Source organism: Protopterus annectens, chromosome 2.part0 (genome assembly GCF_019279795.1).
Source record: "Protopterus annectens isolate FY-2018-M chromosome 2.part0, PAN1.0, whole genome shotgun sequence".
In the NCBI taxonomy this organism is placed as follows: Eukaryota; Metazoa; Chordata; order Ceratodontiformes; family Protopteridae; genus Protopterus; species Protopterus annectens.
The window spans coordinates 764,196,044-764,220,433 of record NC_056728.1 but is presented as its reverse complement, the minus strand read 5'-3'; the positions used below and the strand labels follow the sequence as shown (position 1 = coordinate 764,220,433).

At 42.3% G+C, this 24,390-nt stretch overlaps 1 protein-coding gene across 2 annotated transcripts in view; it reads left to right on the top strand.

Annotated features, from left to right (window-relative positions):
• Positions 1–24,390, top strand: part of GLDC (glycine decarboxylase) — a 1,044,727-nt gene that overhangs the window by 923,109 nt on the left and 97,228 nt on the right. For both annotated transcript variants that reach the window (XM_044061077.1, XM_044061078.1), the window contains one exon: positions 1,149–1,244. In XM_044061077.1, the coding sequence (XP_043917012.1) occupies positions 1,149–1,244 (96 nt within the window). The remainder of the gene's footprint in view (positions 1–1,148; positions 1,245–24,390) is intronic.

The following is a 24,390-nucleotide window of genomic DNA, read 5'->3' as shown; positions in this document are numbered from 1 at the left end:
TTTATTTCTTCTATAAATATTTCCATTTGTACTCTTTCTTGATTTGATTTCCATATTTCTCTGCTTTATGCAGACTTTCAGAAGATTTCTGAAATATTTCTAATACCTGTACAGGATCGGTTACCTTCCTTGTTGTAGGCTCCCTAGGCTTGGTGACAGCCCTTTCTACTTTCTGTTGCCTAAGTCATTGTGCTAAAAATTTTTGTGCTCTAGTGTTATTATCCAAAAACAGTTGCTTAACAGCAATCTTTCTAAACTCGTGTATATTATTGAGGTAATCCCTTATTTTCTGCTTAGCATTATGCAGTTGATCCTGTTCTTGTTCTGTGAGATTCCCCCTGTTCTGCAATACTTTAACATTTGTCAGTCCCTCTAAATAATTGTTGCTTCTTTGTCCCTTTTTTTTAAAATTCCACCCTATTTTTAAACTCCACTTTAATTTTATCTCACTCCCTAGCTGTATTTTTAGAAGAAATTTCCATCTTCTCTAATAGCTCCTAAATAATTTCCACTACCCATTCCTTAAATTCCTCTTTTTTCAGCAGATGGGTGGGAAAGTGCCAGTGTCTCATGTTTGTTTCATTACCCTGTGTTTTTATTTTTGTTATTATTGGCACATGATCTGAAATAATTATTGGGTGCATATTAAGACTTTCAATTAAATGCACTTGTTCCTGTGAAATGCAATTTCTGTGTAGCCTAGCTGTGGCAGTCCTTGATGAGATGGCACTCATTGATACGCTCACTAACAGGAGGCATGGTCTAAAGTGCGTAGTTACCCTTGAATGCAGCTGAGTGTGGGAGTCAGAGAAAGGGAGTTGCTGGGGCATAAAACAACCCTCCCCATACTGAAGTGCAGATGAGCCAAATCCCCAGGGTACCCTTAGGATCCATGACTGGCCTCAGCAATACCAGAGTAAGTGTGGCATGTAGGAGAATTGCTGGTAGTCCTAAGGGCTGAGCCTGTAAACATGAGTGTCAAAGGGACCAAATAAATGGATGATATGGCACTTGCAACCCATTAGGTTTGGAATTTATGGTCTTGTATGAAAGCAAAGAACATGAGAAGGAATGCAGAGAACTGCTTGACTGAAAGAATAACACCATGGACAAATACTCTGGTATCTAATGCACTTTTCTTTTCACAGGTTATGTTGCACATGAATTCATCTTGGATGTAAGGCCATTCAAGAAGACTGCAAATATTGAAGCAGTAGATGTTGCCAAAAGGTTGCAGGACTACGGTAAGAAAATCTTAGGATTATTGGCAATCAGATGCAACTGCATTAGAGATGTAGGATAGCCTGGAACAGAAAATAGATTTATATTTTTGGTTATTAACTTTGTAGCTTTTTCGTTGACTTGACTAGAGCAGAGCAGTATGAAGAATGCTTGCTACATTATTGCACTACTTTCAGGTAGAAGACTGGCATCATGCATATGGATAAAGTGGGGCTGCAAACAGAATTACTGCACATATGTAGAGTAGGTGGAATTTACTGCAGATGACCTGAAACCTGTTAAGAGCTCTTTCGTTTAAGCATATGGATGATGTTCTAACATGTCAGCAAGTCACTCCATCAGATACTGCCTGTATACATCAACCTTCCAGGCTGTAGTATTACAGACTGTAATTCCAGCCTTATAGCACTAACACTGTGGAGTAAACTGACTACTGGCTTTCATGGCATCATGGCTTTTGAAGGGTTTGTTGGAGCAACATAAGTCACAGAGGTCATGATCTTTCCAATCTTAAGAGTTCAGACATCACAATGAGATAAATGGTAAAATCCTATTATTTGAGAAGACCAAGTTACTTGTGTACTTGTAGAAGGAGGGTAGACACAAGAAGCAGGCATTTAAAACCATACTCGACCTTATTTCCTCAGCACGGTTTATAAAATTGAAGAAGATACCCCTAACATCCAGTATAAGTAACTGCCAATGCAGTGCTGTTTTACTTGTCAGCATAAAAACAAATGAGGTTTAATTCTACAATTAAACTATACATTGAAATAAAGCAGCCAGTAGTACAGTGAATAGAACATGCATTTAACAGAAGGAAAACACAAACTACTGTATAATCATAGGGTCTTTATTAGAACATCGGAGTTTCAAAACTTCGAATGTTCTAATATTGAACCCTATTACGCGAAAGTTGAAACTATCGAAGCAACAGAAAACCAATTTTTTTTTCCTAGGGAAAGAATTCAGTTGTCCTTTTCTGTTGCTTCAAAAATTTCAGCGCTGTGGTGGAAAGTTACGGGTCAAGTTCAGGTAAGTGTGCAATTGAGTGCGGGTTAGGTTATGTGTGTGAGTGTGTGAATGTGAGGGTTAGTGAGTTAGGGTTAGGGCACGGGTCAGGTAAGTGTGCGATTGTGTGGACGTGAGGGTTAGGGCAGGGTAGGTGAGTTAGGGTTAGGGCATGGGTCGGGTAAGTGTGCGATATTGACGGACCTAAGGGTTAGGGTTTGGGTTAAGGCAAGTTGATAGTTAGTGGTGTATGTATAGTTTAGTGTAGGGTAAGGTGTATGTGTGTGGATTGTTGTTTGTTTGGTGTGCTTGTGTTGTGTGTGTGTTTTGCAACAGCAATTTTTTTCCCTCGGAAAAAAATTCGCTGTTCAGTATGTTCGATGTTTTTAGCTTTTGCGTAATAGGGTTCGATATTAGAACATTAAAAGTTTTGGAACTTCGATGTTCGAATATAAACCCTAATCATAGAGGTCTGAATGAAATATCCATCATCAACATTGTCAAAATAAATAATGGCTTCAGTTATGCCGCACCAGTGGTGTTGAAGGATAAAGCCCTGACTACGGTCAGGCCAACCTATGTTCAGTTAGCAACTTGGCCCACTGATGGAGCAGCAGGAAGGGATGGGGAGTGCCCATCCTTGGAGGGAGGGAGCTTGTCTATGATGCTTCCTAATGGAAGTGTGGTCCAAAGAGGGAGTTGCCTTTGGACATGGTCTATCAGAGTAGGGGGTGATGAAAGGTGGGTAGAGCATATAAAAAGAGCCCACCCCTAGGATGCCCTTAGGATCCATGGCTGGCCCAGCAAACACCAAAGTGGTCCGGGGGGGTGGCTGGTAGACCTGGCATGGACATGGGACACTGTGATTTGGCCAATGTCATGAGATCTGAGGTGATCAAATAAATTACTTTAGTTATAAGAAATATCTGAAAGCAGAAGAGCAATGTCTGGCAGGTAGTGCAGAGAGTTAAGGTTGTGAACTGTTAACAAGCCGCTTCCTGTGGTGCAAGGTTTAAGTCCCTCAGCCTCCAATTGCCTACTGTATGGTAATGAGCAAGTCACTTAACCAGACAGTACTTTGGAAAAATTGGCTAGGATCTTCAGTGACCTCCGGATTGTACACATGGTAACTGCCTATGACCTCATTGACTTGTATGGACTAAGAAACTGACAAAGTTAAGTTTGAATCATCAGTTCAAAACAGCCTGAGGATGCCAAAGAACAGCAGAGGACATCCAAGCATGCTACATAGTCAGAGTGAAAAAAAACTTTATAAAATAACTTATTTATATTTAAAAAAGTTTATCACAACCAATTTGATGGATCCCAGAGTAGGGCATTCTCAGAGTAGCAACAGGTGTACAAGCACTTTGGTTTCTCGGAAGTGTCAAGCTGCTGGTTCAAAAACCCATGGAGAAACAGATAAAAGCTTCACAATTGGAATTATTCCACATAACATAGCAGCAGGTGAAGGATACACTGCTACAGTGCCAAATCACTAAGCAGATCACCCATGTAGCAAATTCTGTGGCTCAGAAACCACAGTTAACTGAGCAGTCCTCCAAGATGAACCAGCATGTTGAAAATATCCTCACTGATATCCAAGTAGGAGCACAGATGACTATTTTCGGTGGGGGCAGATGTTCCACATACCAGAGTGGATGAGATACATTGATGTACATTACTGAAACTGTAGCCATTTGAAATGTCGAGACTTGCTAGAGTGAAGATAGAAATTTGGAGACCGAATGGCCAAAAGAACAGACTTGTATATACTAAGTCCAAGATGCTGTTTCTCGTAATATTCCATTTTCTCCGAGGTATGGTGATCTCCTAATTCGTGTATGTAAGGTTGGGGGTGTTGGGGGGCTTGCCCTCTCTGCAAAAAGAAGTTTTAAGGAGAAGAGCAATTTTCAAGATTCTCTCTTCTCTTGTGTTTTCTGTCCTTTTTCGGATTGTTGGCACTCAGCATTTCAAGTGCCAACATTTTAATAGGGAACCTACTGAAACACCCATTACAGGAACATCATTCTGACAGACTGACCTCCTAGAGGGCAAATAAATTGAATGCATCCATATTGGAATGCAGGAATAAAAACTGATGTAGTATCCAAGTGAAATTGTAATGGTTTCTTGTTAAAAAAAAAAATTGCAAAAAATGCAGGGTTTTTTTGTTCATAGGCTGTCAAGTACCACCATGTTCATATGCGTTTTGTCAGTTTGTGATTGTGGCAGGCTTTTGGTAGTATTTAAGCCACAGATTTGTGTTTGTCTGCTTTTATTGTTTAAACAAGTAAGAGAGTTAAAGAAAAAGGATTAAATCATTAAAATTGAGATCAATTTTCAAAAAGCCAGCAAAGGAGGTGAAAACTGAAATCTTTAAGTTTTTCTGAAGATGGTACTTGTTCTCAACTTGCAGACAAAAGAGGTTCACATCATTTCCTTAAAGTACCAAAAGTTCTCATCTCCAGCCTTAGTGCTGCCAAAGGATAACATATTAGTAACTCACAAACTTTACAGCACTTTCACCAGTACCTACATTGGTATCCTGTAAGGGACAGGTATTTCAAGGGTAAATAAACTTAGTGCTTTATTAGTTCATCATCAGCCTAGACCCTGCATATCATCACCTAATTCAGCCTCTGCATTGACAGAACCTTCTTTTGATTATAAAGCAGACCTACCAACCTTCCTGAATTACTCGTTTTTTTACCAAGTTTTGTTGTCCCAATAATAGGGTGCCACGATTCCCGAGTGGCACCTTTTCATTTAAGATTTTTTTCATCAATTTTTTACACTTTTTAATTTCTGTGCTTTTGGAGCTGACATCACGTGCGCAATGATGTCAGCTCCATCAGCCTGTCGGAATTAAACTCAAGGGAAGTGCAGATGTGCACGGGAGCGCGTTTGTCTCCAAACCTTCATTTCAGTTAAAATTATTGCTGTCACTGCTTGACCCATTGGACAACCGTAGACATTGGGTGAAAAGTGAATTGTGGACATAATTAGACTTACAGACTGCTTTTGTTTCAGAAAGTGCATGACAAGTCGCTCGCCCAACTTTGTTCTGTTAACTTTAAGAGCATGCCTCTCAACACAGGAAATCTGGACAAAGCCAAAAACAACAGTGAGACAAATGCCAGAAAGTATGTACAAATTTTAAATATTGAAGATATATATTACTTTTATACAGTTAGAAAGTTATTGGAAACTTGACGGTCTGTCAGTAAATATTTAGTGGCTTCAATCCTCAAAGGATTTGTTGGAAACCACACATTTTATGAGGAAAAGACCAAAATATGAGGCAAAAATCTAGACAGTTGAGATGTATGTGTAACGGAACTAATATTTTAAAATGTGTCACTGATTCTGGTGGTAAGAACTCATGACCTCTGTAGAAACTTCTAAATGATGAGACATTTCACGTAGTATCAGTAGCTGCAGACATTCATTATTTTAGGTGTAGTACTTTTTTAATTTAACAGGACTGGACCACTGATCCAAGTGCACTGTTTTCAGGCCAGCAGGAAAATGATACAGAAAATATGAAAATAGAAAAGCTTGTGTAACAATGCTGTAACAGCAGGGTTAAGCACTTTCATATGTTGTTGTACTTATTTCTTAGATCCCGTTTGTCATCAGCAAGGCCTTTATTTGTGGATACCATTTCAGAATGCTGCAGTTGCCATTGTAGTCCAACTATTGTAACTTTCCAAAGCTGTTTGTAAGCCATTAGTTTGCGGTATCTGTTGTAGTGATCTCTAGTGGAATGTGCAGTGAAACGATAATAAAGATGGCCAACAAACTGTTCTTTCTTCTGTGTTATTGTAGATGCCACAGTCACTGATGGCTATATACCAGCCATTTGGCATTAAGGTTATAATAATCATTTTTTCTGCTTTTGGAAATGGCTTTTTGATTTCTGCACAGTTTAGTTTTGGGATGTCCGCCTGGAACTTTGTTTTGAGCAATCAAAAGGCAATGTATAGCTAATCATAAGTGATGTTACTCTGCGGCCATGAGTTGGAATGTTTACAGTTCCTTACTGGGGATTGAGGAAGTGTTTCATTTGCTTTTAACTTTATGTAGTGAACTAATTGGTTAACTGTTTAGGGGTCAACCACTGTAACACTTGTTGGTTAAAAGTGACATTGATTGTAAAAATTAAGGTGCTGTTCAGTTGGCTTATGTGCCATACAGGTTGTGAGGCCATGGCAAACGTTTATGTTGGGAGAGTCCCCCAACATCAATGATGGAATTGACAAAATTCTTTAAGAAACAGGAGAGGTCTTTGAAGCCACTAAATCAAGGTGTGAATTTTCTTCGACTTCCCTCTTTTTAAAGATCTTTTTGTTATAAGTGGTTATTTAGTGCTGTAGTATTTTTTATTTTATAGGTTCATAACCTAAGTAGGTGAGCTGGACTGCATACCCTTTTCAGTTCTTAACCTGGATGTACAGTTGCAGAAAAAATGCATGTTATTTTAGTACATATTTGTACAGTCCTGGAGAACATTGCTATGTACTACATGTGTGTTGCAAGTTTGTAGAAAATTTTAATTTAGTAGTTTATAAATGATTAGAAAATATTTATACACTATATACAGGTTTGTAGAAAGAGTGCACATGTTTGTGATAGTTAACCAGTGACATGAAAAAAACGGGTGCAGCTAACTTTGTAGAAATTGCTTAAGATTGTTAATAATTTTAGTATATCATAATTTATGGATGGATGGGTAAAGAATTTCACATGATGGGTCAAATTCTCTAAGGCTTTTTTCACTAGTATTATCTTGGAGTGTATGTCTAAGTGTATTGTTTTGTTTTTTTTGTGGGGGGGGTGGGTTGGTTCCCTGATTTGGAACATTCTTTTAAGGACCCTAGCTAATGTCTCAGAAACCTGTTTATGGCTAGGACCACGGTAATTTGTTTATACATTCTAGAGAGGATTATTGTGCTATTGTCAGTGTGTACAATTCATGAATGTTTGCATTGTAAACAGTGTCTTGTAAGTTAAAACTGTGGGGCATTGACAGTTTTTCAGTTCGATGCACTTTGTCCAAGAAATGTGTCTGAATTTTAACATGGAAATGTAAGTATCTGTTTGTAGTGAAGTGCAACTTTTTTGGTACTTAACAAACTTTGAAACCCACACCCTAATAGGAGTCGACCTCCCCAATGGTCAGACCTCTCTGCATTCCAATAACCCCACTAATATCATCCCTCCCTCTCTTTACCCTGTTACTCAGTTGTTACCCAAAAATTTTCACCATTCACTCTGTCGCCCAAAAATATCCTCAACTAGGGACCATCTTATACAACTAATTAAACTACAAAAAATACTCGATTATTTGAAAAAATCAATTACAAAAGACGGTGATATCCACCCCAACCCAGGCCCCAACAATGACCTAGGCCCTAACCCCCTCAATGTAGCTAGAAGCCCAACGGACTCCCTCCTGATGCTTCATCTTAACCTTAGAAGCATTAATAATAAAGTCCACAGCTTACATGCCATGCTCGAATCCCACTCTCCCGACATCATGTGTCTCTCAGAAACTTGGCTCAAACCCAGCACTAAGGATGAGGAAATCATTCCACCTGGGTACAACATCCTCAGGGCTGATCAAATAACCAGAAAAGGTGGGGGAATAGCTGTCATGTTCAAGAACACCTTGAACATTACAATGAATTTACTCCAACCCCCAAAAGTTCCCAACCTGGAACTGATTGCCCTGAAGCTATCCCTAAACAACCAAAAAAGTATTAATCTCTTAGTAATTTACCTACCACCTGGCAAAAATGTTGAAATCCTTGAACAAAGTCTTAGTTGGCTCGCCAACAACTATCCACAAGAAACTATAATTTTAGGAGATGTTAATATTGACTGGTCTCTATACTCTGCTCAATTAAACCCTCTCCCCATTAACTTACATGGTTTCTCCCAAAATATTCTTTCTCCCACTAGATTTGGTCATGCCCAACAAAGGGATAGCATCATTGACTGGATTCTTACCAATAAGAATCCTAACAACTATACTGCAGGGACCCTTCCTAATGACCTCAGTGACCACCTTGCCACCTTTATTATAAAACAGAAATGTCCAACTACAAATCCTCCCATAACTAGACTAGTTAGAAACAGCAAGAATTTTATCCCAGACAAATTTCTAGCTGATCTCAAGGCTTGTAACTGGCATATCCTAAAAATCCTACCTTTAGACGAGAGCGTATCACACTTTAATGACACCTTCCTCAAGATACTTGACTCTCATGCTCCTAAGCGACGTACTAGAACTAAGGTACGTATAGCACCTTGGCTAACACAAGACACTAAATCTAAAATTCGACTCAGAGACCTGGCCTGGAACAAGTGGAGAACCACAAAAATCCCCTTAGATCGCATCAAGTTACTGCAGCTTAGAAATTCAACCAAAGCAGCCGTTATGTCTGATAAAAAACAATATTTCTGTCACCTCCAAGATAAACATCAGTATAATCCTAAAAAATTCTGGGCTGGTTTCAATCACCTCCTTCATCCAGGTAAATCTACTACCCCCACCCCTGAAAAACTCATGGATAAAGATCCAATTGAAATAGCTAACACTTTTAATTCTTTTTTTACCGAGACCATCCAGTCCCTCGCCAGTAAGCTTGCCACTTCCCCCTCGGTGGCATCCTCAACCAATGATCCAACCCAAACTACCTTCAACCTACCCCCACCTCCTATATATGTACCCTCTTGAAGAAACTTAAACCAACCACCCTTGCGGCTGACTCGCTCCCAGCCAAATACTTACAAATAGCATCTGACGCCATAGCCTACCCTGTCTCAATCTTGATCAACCGAACCATTTCAGAAGCCTGTATTCCCTCTATTTGGAAAATCTCTTATATCATCCCCCTCCATAAAGGAGGGTCCTCCACTGACACTTCCAACTATAGACCCATAGCCATACTGTTTCCTCTAGCCAAAATAATGGAATGCTGCGTCCACAAACAACGTATTACCTACCTCACACAAAATAACCTTCTATCCAACACCCAACACGGCTTCCGCCCCCATCACAGCACAACCACTGCTCTCCTCTCCTTTGTTGACTCAGTCAACCACAACCGCAACAACAAACTTATCTCCTCTGCGCTCTTTCTAGACCTATCAAAAGCCTTCGATATGGTCAACCACCAACAATTGCTCCACATACTGGAAACCTTTCATCTTAGTAAACCAACAATAAGTTGGTTTAACGCCTACCTCTCTTGCAGAAAACAGGCCGTTCAGTGGCAAAATAAGCTATCAGACCTACTCCCCACCAATATTGGCGTTCCCCAAGGATCTATCCTTGGTACCCTTCTCTTTTCCATCTTTATAAACGGTCTACACTCTATCATTCCTAAATCCACCTGCATTCAATATGCAGATGATTCCACCCTTATCTGCTCTGACATCTCTCTTGCCAATCTCCAAGTCACAACCCAAAACTGCTTTTCCACAGTCGAAAAATGGTTCATGGAACTTAAACTCCTACTCAACCCAACCAAAACCAAATTACTTTTATTTTTCCCCACTCCAACTACCGCCCAAGGTATAGATCCCTCTGACACCAACAATCCAACCTTCCACGTGTCCTCCAATAATGGTACCATAATCTGCCCCGTCTCCCACACCAAGCTATTAGGGGTTACTATAGACCACAAACTCAAATTTGATATGCATGTAAATCTAACCATCAAGTCGGTCAACAAAAAACTCGGATCGATGTATAGAATAAAGACCTTCTTAACCCCGTATACCAAACTAACAATTGCCCGTACCCACCTCCTCTCCACACTCCTTTATGCCTCCCCGATATTCTCCTTCCTCCATAAGAGAGAGCTCAATAAACTTTCTACTACCTACAATCACATTGCCAGATTCATAACGGGAATGCCCTATCGCACACATCACTGCCTAAACCTAAGGTCACTAGATTGGCTAGAACTGCCTAATATTCTCAAACTCAACCAACTCACTGAGGCTTTTAAAATCATCAACCATCCAGCTAAAACTCCCGCATTGAACAAACTACTTACCCCTTACTCCAACCTTACTTCCCTCAGGTCCTCAAAAAGTTTACAAGTACTGACCATTAAATCTAACAACTCCGGCGGTGAAGCACTATATGCTAATTCCATTGGCAAATCCTGGAATGCCCTCCCAAATAGCCTAAGACTTATGTCCTCTCTGGACCAATTTAAAGTACACCTCAGAGCTCTCCTGAAGTCCCAATGGTTATGCCCTTGCTCTAATCCAGACTAATAGTGAACGTCCCTTCCTTACCTTGCCTCTACAAGCCTCCACTCAACTCTATAACCTAAGAGTTCACTATATAGCCCTATTAGTTCTTCTGTTCAAAGTCTGTACCCATTTTAATTATATTTATAACTACTTGCTTGCTTTATCTTGCCTTGAAACGTCAGTGTATCTATTTGTTTCAACTCTGTAATTATATGTGTTTTTTTTGTAACCATGATCTTGGAGCTTTTCTCCCCGGGCCTCCACTGAAAATGGACATGTATCCAGTTGGACTAGCCCGGTCAACAAATGTAAAATAAATAAAAAAATAAAAAATGTTTATTTCTGAAATGTTACAGTTCTTGCAGCTGTGTTCATAATTCCTAGAATGCCTTACTGTGTAATTGTATGTTTCTTACAAGAAAAGCTCACTTGCAGTTCCAGGTTAGCGTTTTTTTTTTTGGTTTTTTTTTTTTTGTTTTTTTTGGTAGTTCAGGATGCTTACTTGTGATTTTATTCAGTGAGAAGGGATTAGGGCATTTTTGAAACTGTGAGTTTGTATGGAAAGCAAAAATCTAAAGACATTTGACAGTAATTATAGTAGAGCTGCTGTATATTGCAGTGGTGATGGTGTCCTAATGGTGTGTGATGTGCCCTTTTTAATGGGGGGTGCTGGCAGATGGCACATCAAAACCCACATACAAGTCACCAAAAACAAAATCCTAAAGTTAATCTTCTCCCTTCCCAATTTCCCAGTGAACATCATTGTTACACATTTAAAATAATGGTTACCATTTACTACAGGGTCTGACTCTGGGCGGGACCATATTTTGCTTGTCTGTTCTTCAGTTTATTTTTGAAAGTTGATATCCCACAATTCTATTGGAGTGGGCGGGATTGCATAATTATGTATGCAAATGTTATGTAAATCAGCATACCGATTTGTATCTATTTTCATGGGCCTTTGTCCAGATTTTTGATGTTTCCAGGTTGAGGGGTATGTTATAAAGCCTTTCTTAAGAGAATGTTTTAATATTGGACAGTTAACTACATTAAAACAGTATAGATCTAAGTTGATAACTTTGGCCAGTGTCAGTTTTTGGATTGAAAACAGAGATGCGTATATTTGCAAGTACCTGCAAAGGTTTAACAGACAAAAGAAAAAAAGGAAAGGATCACATTATTTTGATGCATCTGGTGATTTAAGAAGATTTTTATACGAGTCATATTTGTCCTACTTCCATCAGGATTCTGTAGAATTCTTCCTCTATGTTTTCTCCACAAGATATGTCTTTAAGGGTACCTTAAGTTGCATGGTTGAAATTTTCTGTTGGCCTGTAAGGAATTCATGTTTAGGTGAAGAAATACAGAGAGATGATGGAATCCTCAGATTCAAAGTGGAGTTTACCTCTGCATTATACTTTTAAAGATATTTTAATCTGTGATAGCAAGTTTTCTGAGGCACAATTTACTGTCCAAAAAATGCAGGCGAGAAGTAAGCAGTCTTAGACTGTTTGTAAAATACCTACAAGCTAAATCCTGCTACTATTTCTTTATTAACCTCTATTTAGAGGATGAAAAGCTGTGCCCCTTGAACTTTGCTCTGTGGTATTGATTCAAGGCTAATAGATAAATGTGGGGAAAGGTTTACACATTTACTGACTTAGCTGTTAGGGTACTTAATTATTTAGCCCATGTGGAATCATTTAAAAGCTCAGTAGGAATCATTTAAAAGCTCAGTTTTTGTCAGTGTTAGGAAACATGCAATGTATTCCTAAGATTAGTAACAGTATAGTGTTTCACGTGACAGAATGGATAAAGCTATGAATCCTCGCACTGAAGTATGCACATGTGATATTATTGCTGCATAAAGGACTTTGGTGACAGTGATTAGAGAAGACTGAAGTGGCTTAGAACTGACTTACAATGAAGATGTTTCGGGAAGATTGCTTACCAGAGAGGAGGTAGAATAATAAAGCACTTAAAAGACTAGAGCAGGTATTGTCTTCTTCTGCTGTCAAACAGTGCAATAGTATGCCATCTAATGCTCCTGTCAGACAAGAATTCTTATTTGTTCAGCTAGCAGGTGATACTGGTAATATAGAAAAGAAAAGTAAAACTAGATATTCTTTTAAAGAAATATGTTCCTTCTTCTCCCCATATCAGATGTTTTGTACTTCCAATAATGAGCCATTTTATAGGAAAGTAGCTTTTCAACATTTTTGCTAACAACATCCTTCAAAGCGAAACAGTCCAGTAATAAATTAAGGTCAATGTGAAAAAGAAAATGACAAAGACTCTCTTCTGTTGTATTATCATCTCTTCTCTCAATAGTTCTTGTAAACAACTTTGAGTTGTATTTCTTCTTTGCAGTACATTAATACAGTCACTTTTTCCAAACAATTAAAAAGGTTGTGCAGTTGAAGTTCTTTATATGCCACAACTGCAATTTGTTCAGCAAAAACGCCCTTAATTATTACAACTAGCTTTACAGCTACTGTTGAAGAAAGCAATAAAGAGGAGATTAATAGATCAAACAGATCAAAACTTTATTTCCAGACTATTCACAAAACCAGAAAAGAACAGATCAAGACCAGTTTTTAAGTGATGTAGACTTGTATATGTGTCAAATATGAACATGTTCATAAAGAAGACTAGTTCAGGGTGATGGTTCTAAATATTTTATTTCCTTTCCTTGAGCAGTATTATTGTATGGCAACTGTGGACATCAAAGGTACCTGCTTCAGCCTTTTGGAGCACAACTCGTAGTATTTATTTGATTATTAGCTCCAGTGTTTGTACACCGATGTATACCATTTTCTTCTATCTGAATTACTGTTTGAGACACCAGAAAACAAGAGAAGTACTGACACATCACATAGAACAAACATTATTTACTGTGTTAGTCTCTGTGCAGCAAAACAAAACCAAAATTCTCTGACTTCGGCATCTTTTTAGGGACAGTCAAAAATTCAGTCCTCGTGATGTTGCTGCCCCTAAAGGATAAACAAGTGGAGATTCACAGAGTCTTAACAGACTGTCCAGCAGCAATCTATCACATTAAGACAGTTCTAGAAAACATCATCTTGCATTCATCTGGTATTGCATGCAAGATTCAATATGGGAAGTCTTACCTCAGAAACGTTAGAACCAAGTCAAGGATCCATTAGTTATGACACCTCCTGTTCATCATTAATTCCTCATTCTTCAGTACAGAAAGCATGAATTTCTGTGGTGCATGAATTTAGCAAATTTATTCATTGGAACAGTGGTTCATATCCTATCCTAGAGGCGGTATTGGGCAACAAACTCTTCAGATTATGCTTGGAGAGGCCCAGTTCAGCACTGTCCACACATGACTGATCTCAGTAGGGGAACTATTTTCAAGTCAGATTAAGAGCTGAAAACCGTTCACAGGATTCTTAAAGCTTTTCCGGACAGTTTTCAGTCTGGACTCCTTCAAGTCAGGGTAGACTATTCTAAAGTGGCATGATATGTAAGGAAACAAGGAGCAATGATGCATTTCACACTGTACATGGAGACTCGCGTGTCAATGCATGCCTTTCTTCCTTTTCCTTGAATCAGAAACTGCTTATCAGAGCAAAGTAAGACAAGGTCCATTTCTGATGGTTTGCCCTTGGGGAAAGACCAATCATGGCATTCTGCTAAGGAACCTGATCTCTCACTCACCATGGCTATTAACTCTGCACAAGTCCTTATGACAGGGCCAGGTTTTCTATCCCAGTATCAAAGCAAACTGAATCTGCTTGCCGAAAGGATAGAGTTTTGACTAATTTATTGTCCTGTGTTGCATATCTTAATGAGGCATGTATATCTAATACAAGGAAGTTTTGTGTACAAACAATAAAAAGATGTGTTTATTGGACTGTATCGCAATAAATCCTTTGCACTGACCCATCCAAAGGTTATCGAACTACTTAAATCATTTATATTTAATTGTAATTTGGTATATTCCCCCATTAAGGTCTGTCTCATCGGTTTTTTTGCCAGCTTTTCCATGGGTTGCATCACATACACCTTCAAATATCTTCTTTAAATTAAACCACACAATGTAAAATGCTGTTGGAGAGCTAATAAAAAGTGGTCATGTAAGAGGAAAACAAGCCTTTATTAAAAGGAGTTGCATATTTGAGACCTCCAGAAAGACATTTATCTTTTATTAGATTTTAATTTTATGCTAGAGAAACTGACTTTGCCTCTTTTTGAGTCTGCAGAGGCAACTGATTTAAAATGTCATTCTTGGGAGGCTTGTTCCCTAGTAGCTGTTTGGTAAAAGATTTGCAGACAAAACAAGAGTCACAAGCTCTCTTCTGCAGATTAACTTACATAAGTTTACAATAATGGTGTGTTTCGCTCAAGACTAATTATTTTTTTCAGGTCTAAGGTGATGTCAGCAGGGTCTCCTAACCATTGTTTAACTGCCAGTGATTTATGCAAGCTACAGAAAAGATGCCAGCTTTTGCTGGATATATTCAACACTGCTATTACAGTAGGTGAACCAAAGAAGTTGGGAACACTTCACTATAGATGTTCTTCGTGTTTCACTATTGCAGTCATCACATTTGGGTTATCTGCTTGCAGTAGCCCTCTGTCGGCCTGATTAACTAAGTCTTGGGTCCTGCATCGGTTGTTGTCCCTTCTTCCATGACGTCAGGTCGTCAGGGGGTATAAAACATGCAGCTGATGCCATTACATCAGTCTTTCTTGCCGTGCGGTGCCTGAAGCAGAAGCAGTACGCAAGTGCCGGTCGGCTGACTCCTGAAATTTTCGTTTTCGAGTTTCAGAACCGAGATCTTCAACTAAAAGCTATGTACCCCGTTGGGGAAACTTTTTCTTGCTCTAAACCGATGTCAGTAAAAGTAAAAAATTGCACTACTAATGGAAAGCAAATACCTCATAAAGATTTTCATTCATACTGTATTCCTTGCCTAGGTCCTGACCATGACGTACCTCGCTGTTGGTTTTGTGCCTTATTTAAACCACAAACTATCTGTCATCTGTATATTTTCGCTTCTAAATATTTTGGTGCTCGGTTCAATTATCCTGATATGTCTTCAGTTAGCCATCGGACTACTGACATTCCGAAAAAAATGCAAAGATAAGAGACAGGCTGACTAGGTCCAAAGCTGCTGACAGCACTTCTGCTAAGCCAGTCACCAGTTCGCCGGTACTCAGTGAGGCCCTTTCGCAGCCCCTGATACCCACTACTTCAGATTCGCAGGCCTCTACTGAGACCCATTCAGAGTCCGGTATGCCGTGAGATGTTTCAGTTGTGGAACCTGCGGATGTCACTACTTTGGATAGGTCCAGAACCGCTGTGCAGGCACCGGCTTCTGAGGGTGTACTCAGGCCTACTGACTTGCGTATTAAACCGATACCATCTTCTTCTTCAAGGCCTAAAACTCTTACCATGCCTAGAAAACTGACACCCAGACCACATAGTCAGGCCTCTATGCTAAAAACAAATGATAAGAATGGCTGAAGACCTTATTACTTTAATCAGGGGAAGCCAGCCTTCCCCCTATAAGAGACCCAGGACTGAGTTTGCTTATGATACTTCTGACCAGGATTCTGAATTTTCTGTTTCCTCTGATGACCAGGATTTACCCTTATCTACCTGTGAGGATTCTGATGCTGAGGACTCTATTTCCCTCTGCTTCTCCCCCAGAGGATTTCTCTTTTGGTGAAACCTTGCATACTCTTGGAGCCTTTTCGTTGTTAAGGTCAGGATTTCTCTGATTCTAAAAAGAGGCTTAGGGATTTCTTACTACTGCCCTCCAGCACAGGCCTTTAGCCATACCTCCTGTACTAGACATTGTTGACAATGCCTTTTCGGAATCTAGCTTGGCCCTTGACTCTTTACCTCCTGCTCCCAGAAAACCTGACAGATATTATGGGGTCTCTGACTCTCACAAGTTCCTTTTCAAAAATCCTACTGTGGACCCTGAGACCATTTCACAGGGGCCCAAGGGTATTAAAGCTACTACTACCAAAAATCCTACCCCCTCTGATAGAGACTCCAGGGCGCTGGATAGATGGGGTAAGAAGGTATACACTTCTGCAGCTTTGGCCATTAAGGCTTTAAACTGCCAGTTTTATATGTTAAAGTATCAGCAGCATATTATTGGATCGCTTAAACAGAAAATTATGTTGATTCCTGATTGTGCTGAAAATAAGGATTTACATGATTTACTGCACTCAGCTGAACAAGTTGGAAAACATACTTTGCAATATGGTTTTGATTCACTAGAGGCATCTTGCAGGGCTGCTGTAACTGGGTCTGTACTTAGAAGGCATGCTTGGCTTAAGGAGCAATCCTTGCCAGATCATGTTAAAGCGAAATTACTGGGTGCTCCCTTAAACCAGGACTGCCTGTTTGGCAACAAGGCAGAAAAAGTTCTTAAAAAGATGGAGGAAAAAGCAAAATCTATGCAAACTGTTAAAGATTTTTTACAAGTACAACCTCCAAGGTTTAGTAGGCATTGGCCTTCCAAGAACTGGTCCTTTCCTGCCTCTTCCAGAATTTCTCAGTCCAAACCCAGATCCAGTAGAGCTCCCAGGCTTCAGTCCCAGGGTACACACAGGACTAAGCAGTGGGGGGCCTCCACTTCCAAATCTGGGAGTAATAAAACTCCCCCCTATGGTAAACTGTCTCAATGACTTCTTTTTAAAACTTCCAAGCACTTCTCAACTAACTGCCCCTTTGGGGGGAAAGATTGTTCTTCATGCAAAGAACTGGCAACTCATTACCAGGACAAATGGGTTCTAAATATAGTGTCCCAGGGATACAGATTTTACTTCCACATGTTACCAACACCAAGCGGATGGCCATATCTACCCCCAAATTAGTGGGCAGAGGCCCAAAAGCAAGTACTTTCTCTTTTAAGCAGGGGGCTATTCAGTTGGTACCAGAAGAGGAAAAGGGACAAGGTTTCTACTCGACATTTTTCCTGGTATCCAGAAAAGACAGTTCATGGCATCCTATCCTGGACCTGTCTACTCTAAACACCTTTTTGGTGACTCCAAAATTCAAGATGCTGACTCTTCACCAGTTGTTCCCTATGCTAGGCAAAGATGACTGGTTGGCGACACTAGATTTAAAGGAAGCATACCTGCACATCCTAATCAGGGAATCTTGCAGAAGATACCTACACTTGAAAGCAGGCTACACGCACTATCAGATCTGAAGTAGTTAACTTCATTTGGTCTGCAACCTGTGGGTATCAGATCCATCCTCGGATCCGAGCCGGCAGCTTTGCCTAGCTAAAAGATCCGAGCTCCTAGCTCCTCCCCTTACCCATAATCCCTTGCTACAATCCCCCATCCTCAGAGCTGGTTTGCGCGGCTTATAGCAGCTTCTAGAGACGAGCTCTTAGGCATGGGTGAGAGTTTTCCAGTTTTAAAAAATACCTGTAAAAATCATTTTTTCTAAAATTTCTTTGGTGTGTGTATTGTTTAGCCCCCTTTATCTGCTAATATATTTAGCGTATTTTTGTTGTGGTAATTTTACTTCAAATTTACTTCAATTCCCTCCCCCTAGTGCGTGAGTGTGTGGTGTGATGGCTGAAGGGCCTAAAGCCATTTTTTTCTGAATGCACTGAGTGTGGTCATAAGCTGTCCCCAGCCGATGGCCACACTCAGTGCGTTATTTGCCTGGGGGTGGCCCATTTATCCACCAGCTGCCAGGTTTGTGTGGCTTTCAACCCCCGGGCTATCAGGGATAGGAGGAACAAGCTAATCCTGGCGGGATTGTTGCCCCTGGATTCTTCTTCCTACTCTCCCTCTAAGGCACCGGTCACGGCTGCGGCTCCCATGCCTTCCAATCCCCCTCCCTTGTTGGGGACTCAAACTCCCTCTGCTTCTCAGGGTGAGGGGGACTCTTCTTCCTCTTCAAAAGAAAAAAGGGGAGATAAGGACCGGCACAGGCATAAAAGGTAGGCTGAGCCTCATCCCTCAGCCCCGCCGGCGAAGGTAGCCAGTCCCGCTAAGAGGGCCTCTGGTTCTCCACATTCTCGGCTCCGTTCTCTTTGCTTTTCCCCGGAGCCAGAGGAGGAGTACCGGTCTCCCTCGAGGTCCTCGAGGCGGCCCCCCAGGCCTGCCTGTACAACCTCCTCCAGATCCACCAGAAGCTTGACCAATGCTGATTTGGACCGGATGATGCGTCGTTTACTGCAGGCTCAAATGCAGATGGGGGTGCTGCAGCCTCCCCCTCCTCCGGGGGGGAGCTCGGTCCCTTTCTTTACCCTGATCACTCCTCCGACCCAGTTTAGGGTTTCGGAGTCTTCGGATCCATGCCGTTTCAGACCCAGGGAACAGTCAGCACCGACAGTCTTGATTACTTCGACGCCGACTATGCCCTCGAGCGTGTCGGATCCTAGCTCTCGGGGCTGAGAGCCGAGCGTCAGATCCATGGGGGGAACTGTGACTTTGGCGCCATTTAGGTCAGAGCACACTTCCCTCTCGGGTCCGACCGCTTCGGCTCCAACACCGATCCCTACATTGGAGCCAAGGGGGCTGCTCTCGGAGACTGAGGAGAGTGGTACACCCTCAGCGTTTGATGTAGTGGAGAGGGTGCTGTTGAGGACTTCCAGAATCCCCATCCGGGCTGCGGATCCATCCATCACCCCTGCGCATTTGGGCCTGTCCTCTGTCATCCAGCCACAGGGACAGCCTGTATCGGCGCTCCAGTTGGTTCCCTTAGAGGAACAAGACCCCGTGGGTGAGCCCTCCTTGGATAGCCCCACTCTTTCTGGCTCCAGAAAGTCTGTTCTTCAATTTTTCCCTTAGAACTGCTCTGTTAGGAACCTAAACAGTTTACACCTACACTAAAAAGTGCAGCACTTGTTCCAAATAGCTTTTTCTTCTCAAAAAGCTCAGCACTTGTCTTATAAGCATATCCCTTGTCTTATAAGCATTCTCTTTGCAGGTCAAGCACTCCTATATTATACAAATCTCTCACTAGCAAAACCCCCCAGGAGTGCCCACTTCCCTGCTAAGCCCACTACTTTTCTGTCTCATACCAACTCATAATTCTTTCTAGCATGTCGAAGGGTCAGATGCTGGCGTCCTCTCCTGCCCATTTTGTTAATCTGGGAATTCTGAGACAATGTTACAATTGCCTCATGTACACGGACAACCATCTCCTCCTCCCATGTAACACTAACACTTGTGAGAGATGCAGCTATTTAGCCAGACTGGAGGCTGAGCTCTCTCAACTCAGGACTGGCAAGACCAGGCAGGAGGAGAAGGCAACTACACACACCACAATACCAGTCTCACATAACTCAACCACACCACTGAATCAAACACATAAACACACTAAGACATACTCGGAGGATCTGAGTAAAAATTTACCTAAACAGCAGAGGCCTCCAAAGCAGACACCCAAGCAACTGCAAACTCAATACACCACACAAACAACACATAAACAACAAAATCAGTGTGCAAAGCAGTCACTGCCCTTAAGGCCAAATACAACACCAAACATACTTGTCATAGGTGACTCCATAGTCAGACACACTGCCGTCCCGCTCACCAGACTGAGTAAGGAGAAGGTCACAGTAAGCTGCCTGTCGGGCGCTAGAATCCGCCACATAACACAAGCACTCAGGTCTCTCAACAGCAGGTACAAGTACGACTCAGTCATTGTCCACGCTGGTGTCAACGACCTGAGACGTACCTCCTTGGACTACATGAAAAGAGACATTGAGGAGCTCTCTGATTATGTAGCCCAGGCAGGTATGACCCTGACCTTGAGCAGTATCCTACCTTCACCTAGAATGATGCCACAATACAGTGATAAGATGATCAGCTTTAATAATTGGCTTAAATTCTAGTGTCATTCAAAGGGGATCCAATGTCTGTCTGCCTGGGATGACATGCTGGACAAGCCACGCTGCTTCAAGGGACGGCTTGCACCTGTCACCCTAGGCTTCGGATATTGGCAAAGGCTCTTGCCACCCCCATAGTGCCTTTTTTAGGCAAGGCTCAAACTCTAAACCTACCACCCTAGAACACAAAAAAGTAAAAAAACTAAGGGTAATGCTGCTCAATGCCAGAAGTCTCAATCTCAAGATGCACGCACTCGAGGCCCTTTTCAGTATGGAGAACATGTCTGTGCTGTGACAGAAACCTGGTTCAAGGCTCCTGAGAGCACCCCAGCACTAGCAGGTTTCACCTCATGTCATGCGTTCCGGCCCCAAAATCCGGACAACACCAAGAAAGGAGGGGGGGTGTCCATATTCATAAAGGACACCCACACCTCAAGGTTGGTGGCAATGCACGATGCATCGGAGACCATCCAGGTGCAATTAACCATAGGCAAGACTGCTCTGCAATTTGTAGCATGTTACAGGCCACCCTCTCAAACTCAGGAACCTCACATGGCCTTCCTGAAAACAATGGAGGGGATAAATGTATCTCCAAACACCATCATACTAGGTGACTTCAACTACCCTAATATAGACTGGGAACACTACTCAAGCCCAAACACTCTAGCCCAAAGGTTCCTGGAGTTCATAAACTCAAATGCCATGGAACAACTAGTCACCATCCCCAAAAGAGGAGAAAACTTACTTGATCTCATCATCACGAACATGGGATCACAATGTTCAACACCGGAAGTATACCCCTCACTGGTGAGATCAGATCATAAACTAATCTCGCTGGAGGTCCTCATCCCGCCCCCACCTGAAACAAAAAGACCACAGTGAAAAACTTCTCAAAAGCCGACTTCACACTTCTTAAAACTAGTGTGGTCTCCTTTAAGGCCCCTGAGCCAGTGGTAAACATTACTCAAACCACTGAATCACTTACAAATGCCTTCTACCAGCACCTACAGGACTGCATGGATCAGGCAATCCCAAACAAAACTAAGACTCTTTGTACCAAAGGCAAGCGTCCAGTCTGGTGGACCCCAGCCATAAACAAGCTCTACAACAAAAGGAGGAAGCTACTACAAGATAGAGCAAAATCCTTGAAAGGTAAGACACCTTTGATCATTATAAGTAAAAAACTAAGAGCTCTCATAAAATCATCCAAGGCAAATTTTGAGAGAAAAATCGCCAAGGATTCAAAAGACAATCATAAGGCCTTCTTTAGCTATGTTAGAAACCTAGGAGGAAACTCCCAGATATGCTCAGAATTAGTTCAAAATGATGTGAAGATTACTGAACCTACACACATTGCCAACATACTGGCTGACAGGTTCAGTGCAAACTTCTCCCCAAAAGGAGAGATATCTATACCAGAGGATTGTAGCCCCCAAACATCTCCAACGCCCAGGTGAGAACTGCTCTCTCCAAAGCAAAAAACACAGCATCCATGGGACCGGATGGTGTCCCCGGCTGTGTGCTCCATGAACTCAATGAGGAATTAAACCCGCAGTTAGGACAGCTGTTTAATCTTAGCCTCACCTCAGGATACGTACCCAAGGAGTGGCGCACGGTGACTGTGGTCCCACTTCACAAGGGCGGTGCCTCCACCGACCCTGGAAATTACCGTCCCATTAACTTGACAAGCCTTATCTGCAAAGCCATGGAGAGGATCATAATGGAACTCATAAATAAAGACATAGGGAACTTGCAGACTTTGGATCCAACCCAGTTTGGCTTTGTCAAAGGCAGATCATGCCTTTTAAACTTGGTTGACTTTTGAGACAGTCACCAAGGCCATTGATGAGGAAAGGCAGTCCATACAGCCTACCTTGACCTGGCAAAGGCCTTGACACAATACCCCACTCAGGTATCATCAAAAACTCATCAGCTTGAATGTAAACCCATACATCACAAGATGGGTTGCAAACTGGCTAAGTGACAGAACCCACAGGGTCAGAGTTGCTGGAGCCATGTCAGACTCAAAGCCTGTCACAAGTGGTGTCCCACAGGGCTCAGTCCTGGGTCCACTCTTGTTTGGCATCTACTTTTCTGAAGTACAAGCAAACACAGGAGGGTTATGGCTGACAAAGTTTGCAGATGACTGCAAACTGGGCCATAGTCAAATACACATCTGACACAGATATCCTTCAGAAGGGCCTCACAGAAGCGGATAACTGGTGCCAGAGCCATGGCCTAAAGTTAAATGCCAAGAAATGCATAGTCATACCCTTCGGGAAAAACAAGGTTACCCCTAGCTACCATATAGGTGGCAATCCACTGAGCACAGAAGAAGTCATCAGGGATCTGGGGACCCAGGTTGACAGTAGCCTTCGTTTGACACTCATGTTGCTAAAGTAGTTAGGAAAACCTTCTACATTGCCCACCTGATCATGAAGGGATTCACATCTAGATCAAGGGAGGTCATCGCCCCTGTACTCATCACTCATTAGACCTATGATTGAGTACAATGCCCCATTCGGAATGTATCTGACCAGACACCTGCAGCAGCTGGAAAGGCCCCAAAAGGTCCTCACCAAAAGGATAAAGGGTCTCAAAAATATGTCTTATGCTGCCCGACTGAAAGAACTCCAGCTCTATTCAGTCTCATACCGCTTGCTCAGAGGTGACCTGTGCCTGACATATAAGGCCATGTCAAACCCTGATTTGATGAATATGCTTCACCTCAAAAATCTAGATCCCTCAGAACCACAAGGGCGGGAGACTTAAACCTTGACACGGTTATTAATAGAACATGCTGGAGGGACAGATTCATCACCCAGAGACTCCCTATGCTATGGAACAAAATCCCGGTACATGTGAGGCAGAGCACCTCGCTGGCCTTGTTCAAGAGGAATCTTGACCAATGGATGGGGGATCACAGATATACCCCAGGGATTACTTCAGTGTCACTGCTTGACAGAGGCACAGCAAAATAATAGGCATAGTTTTATTCAAACTAAAGGGGTGGCGAAAGCCAAATAACTATGGGCTAGGCTTATAAATGCCCTTGGGCAGATAGCCTAGTATGAACCTATGAACCTATGAACCTATGAGGAGGTTCCTCTCAAATGGAAGTGCAAAAGGAGGCACCTGGACTCCCCTGAGTCCCTCACAGAGGACACAGACTTGAAGGAAGGGGAAGGTCCCCCAAGGTCACCCCCTGAGGATGTCTCCTTTGGAGACATCATGGAGATGTTGCGAATCAGAGGAGGGTGGTCTGCCCAAAAACCTTCCTCGGATGAGTCTGTGTTCCTGGAGGCATTTGATGCAGGCCTGTCTACTTCTTGGGTGTGTCCCCCCCCCCCCCGGCTGACCCCCTGGTGGACTTAATTACCAGCAGGGCTGGGCTTGGAAGGAGCCGGACACCGTGGAGCCAATTCCCAGAAGACCAGACAAGATACTTAGTCCCCCTTCTGATAGGCTGGCATGGTCTAAAGGTTCCCCAGTGGATGCCATGGTGGTGGCGGCTGCCACCAAGAAGGAGCTAGCGCAGGAGAGTTCCTTGGTCTACCCTCCAGATAAGGAATCTCTGACGTTGGACCACATTGGAAAGTGGGTGTTTGCTTCAGCTACCTTCTCTGTAAGGGCGCTGAACTATATGGCACACGTCATCAGACTCCAACGAGACTTGATTAAGGAATACGTTGGAGCCCCCCCCGGAGTCCATGGTGGCCGAGGACAAACGCACCTTCTCGGCTCGCATGGCCACTCTGAAATCTATTACTAACACATCTATGCGGCTTCTCTCCCATGCCAAGGAGGGAGCTGCTAGAGCCAGTGGAGCAGGCATCGCTCTGCGGCACCATGCCTGGCTCCGCCTTTGCGATTTTGCGGAACCCTTCAAGGCGTCCTTCACGAACGCACCCTTTGACGCTTCTACGCTCTTTGGCAAGACCGTCCGCGACACGCTGGTCCAAAGCGAGAAAGACGGGAAGACACTGTCTGCCATCGGGATCCCCTTCTCTAA